This window comes from Vanessa cardui, chromosome 22 (assembly GCF_905220365.1).
Source record: "Vanessa cardui chromosome 22, ilVanCard2.1, whole genome shotgun sequence".
NCBI classification, from domain to species: domain Eukaryota; kingdom Metazoa; phylum Arthropoda; class Insecta; order Lepidoptera; family Nymphalidae; genus Vanessa; species Vanessa cardui.
This window is the reverse complement of record NC_061144.1, coordinates 3,338,858-3,341,757: the sequence shown is the minus strand read 5'-3', so window position 1 is coordinate 3,341,757 and position 2,900 is coordinate 3,338,858. Positions and strand designations below refer to the sequence as shown.

General features: G+C 34.8%; 1 protein-coding gene across 1 annotated transcript; it reads left to right on the top strand.

The window, feature by feature from the left end:
• The first annotated feature begins 205 nt into the window (after positions 1-205).
• Positions 206-2,681, top strand: LOC124539272 (chitin deacetylase 8-like). Its single transcript, XM_047116597.1, has 6 exons — positions 206-414; positions 508-820; positions 892-1,159; positions 1,410-1,596; positions 1,952-2,089; positions 2,551-2,681. The coding sequence occupies exons 1-6, from the start codon at positions 250-252 to the stop codon at positions 2,623-2,625; spliced, it is 1,146 nt and encodes a 381-aa protein (XP_046972553.1). The 5' UTR covers positions 206-249; the 3' UTR covers positions 2,626-2,681.
• Positions 2,682-2,900: the final 219 nt, after the last annotated feature.

The following is a 2,900-nucleotide window of genomic DNA, read 5'->3' as shown; positions in this document are numbered from 1 at the left end:
CTAAACGTTTTTTATCAAACACAATGACTCAAAATTCATTGTGGTGTCGGTGAAAAACTTAAGCAAGACAAACCAGCCAGGTAAAATCAGCTAAATAGGTTTTATTGCAGTGGACAACGGTTCAAACTAATTTATCAATCCAGTTTCATTATTATAAGATTAAATTATGAAAGATAAAGTTTATGACTATAAATACGATAAAATGTTGATTATCATCATTTTTGTCAATTATTAACATAATATACCAACATGAAGCTCGCTTCTGTTGCATTATTTTTGACGCTTGTTGCGTTTGTTTACGCAAGAGAACTTGAATTGGCCGAACCATGCGATGAAGATATCTGTAAAGCGCCAATGTGCCGATGTTCCTCTGTCGATATTCCAGGAGGATTAGCACCCAGGGATACACCTCAGGTAAATTCAGACAAATATATTTTAACATAACTAAGTTTTACGATTTAATCTGTCATAACTGCTTTTTTATTCAATGATATTCTTTAATTACAGTTTGTCACTTTAACATTTGACGATGCGATCACTGTCAGCAATGTACCCACATACAGATCACTTCTGTACAATCGAAGAAATAGAAATAATTGTCCCATTGGCGCTACATTTTTCTTAGCTCATGAATACACTGATTATATATTGGTAAATGAATTATATAACAGAGGTTTCGAGATCGCTCTGCACTCGATATCCCATAAAGCCGACCAAGAATACTGGAGAGATGCTTCATATGAAACACTCATGCTAGAAATTGGTGATCAGAAACGTCAAGTTGCTCATTTCGCAAACATACCCATTAATTCTATTCATGGTAACTAAATATTTACTTCTAATTTCATTGTTTGCTTAATTACAGTTAATTAATGTTCAAATATTTTCCAGGATTACGAAGTCCGTTCCTTCAGATGTCCGGTAATACAACTTATCAAATGATGTCAAGCGCTGGTCTTACTTACGACTTGAGTTGGCCCACTATCGAATACACTGATCCTGGTCTTTGGCCATATACTCTCCATTACCAATCTATTCAAGACTGCATCATTCCTCCTTGCCCCACCGCTTCTCTTCCTGGTCCTTGGATCATTCCCATGATTTCATGGTCCGACTTACAAGGAGTGCCCTGCTCAATGGTAGACACTTGTTACTACAAGTAAGTAAAATACAAAGTTATTCCACGTATCTTTGAATAATTTATTTTATAAAAGGAGACTGATAAGGATATGTTTCCACTACCGTTCAGTGTATGTGGTGGGTAAATATAAATTTCGGGCATTTGATCGCAAATATCTTGACAATTATAAAAGATTGGAAACTCATTGTACATACGACCTTCTTAAGATCTGACGTATTTTACTCACCATAATTTACAATTCAGATGTTATTATACTTTTTATTTTCAGTCCAGGTCCAGATAATGAAGAGGGGTGGTTTAACCTCATTCTTAAAAACTTCGAAAGGCATTATCTCAAAAATCGAGCTCCTTTCGGTTTTTACATCCACGAGTGGTACGTTAATATAAACCCAGGACTACACAGAGCATTAATTCGCTTTTTGGACATGATCAACAACCTAAATGATGTGTTTATGGTAAATATAATTTTATATTTTGTCCAAATATTTTTTGTATCTCCAATAAAAAATATACTTTTTGTAATATATAATTCTACGAGAGAAGATCGATATCTGAGGACGATTACAGTATATGTCTCAATGTTATCTAATATAAATGCGATATTAAAATGTTTTATTGTTAGGTCGATTTGTTAATGAAATTTTGTCACTTTTGTCAAATAAGCTACAAATTTACTCATTAGATTAAATTATGATCTTGGTCATTAGATCTATACGCGCTGTTACTTAACGTTTTCTTATAATAAACGATGTGTATGAACGAAATTTAGAATTGACTGATAATTCATACTAAGGTTAATTATCATTTCAGGTAAATGCCAATGAAGTCATCGACTGGGTGAAAAACCCCATCCCTGTCGATCAATATGCCAGTAGACAGTGCAAAAGCTGGACTCCTACTCAGTGCACACAAACAGCTTGCAATGCTATTACGGCCAATCATACAGAGGTAAATTAAACGTTCTATATTTCAATGGTTTTACTTAAAATTTCTAACCTTTTAATGGGGGCGTCGAGATGGCCCAGTGAGTCGAGATGGCCCAGTGGTTAGAACGCGTGCATCTTAACCGATGGTTGGGATGGGTTCAAACCCAGGCGAGCACCGCTGTTTCATGTGCTTAATTTGTCTTTATAATTCATCTCGTACTCAGCGGTGAAGGAAAACATCGTGAGGAAACCTGCATGTGACAAATTACATAGAAATTTTGCCACATGTGCATTCCACCAACCCGCATTGGAACAGCGTGGTGGAATGTGTTCCAAACCTTCTCCTCAAAGGGAGAGGAGGCCTTTAGCCCAGCAGTGGGAATTTACAGGTTGTTGTTTTTTGTTGTTGTTGTAATGGGGGCGAGTTACAAATGATGCTGGTTATTGCTTGAGCTTTTTTAATTTTTATTATTATTCTTTCAGAAAATCTACTACTTGAATGTCTGCACTAATTGTCCGAATGAGTATCCCTGGCTGAACAACCCTCTTGGAGAATAGGAATTAGTTAAATTTAAGTTTTGTATTAAGATAAATAAATACAGACTAACAAAGAAGGCACTTTATTTACCCTATACTAAGATTTGATATATCACACGTAACAATTCAAACAACTTAGCATATATAAGGACAAGACAGGTTAATTAAAACAATAAATTTTATGATACATTTATTTATGTATTTTACATCAAATAGTAACTATTCCATATTTAAAGAGATTATGCTAGAGGTCTTGATTCTAATATTCCATACAAGTGTACAGTGAGCAGTCATAA

Excerpts from the sequence above, each read along its gene's own strand:
- LOC124539272 (XM_047116597.1), top strand. The coding sequence starts at position 250 with ATGAAGCTCGCTTCTGTTGCATTATTTTTGACGCTTGTTGCGTTTGTT. Across the intron at positions 415-507 it reads CACCCAGGGATACACCTCAG|TTTGTCACTTTAACATTTGA; the intron begins GTAAATTCAGAC and ends CTTTAATTACAG. Across the intron at positions 821-891 it reads ACCCATTAATTCTATTCATG|GATTACGAAGTCCGTTCCTT; the intron begins GTAACTAAATAT and ends AATATTTTCCAG.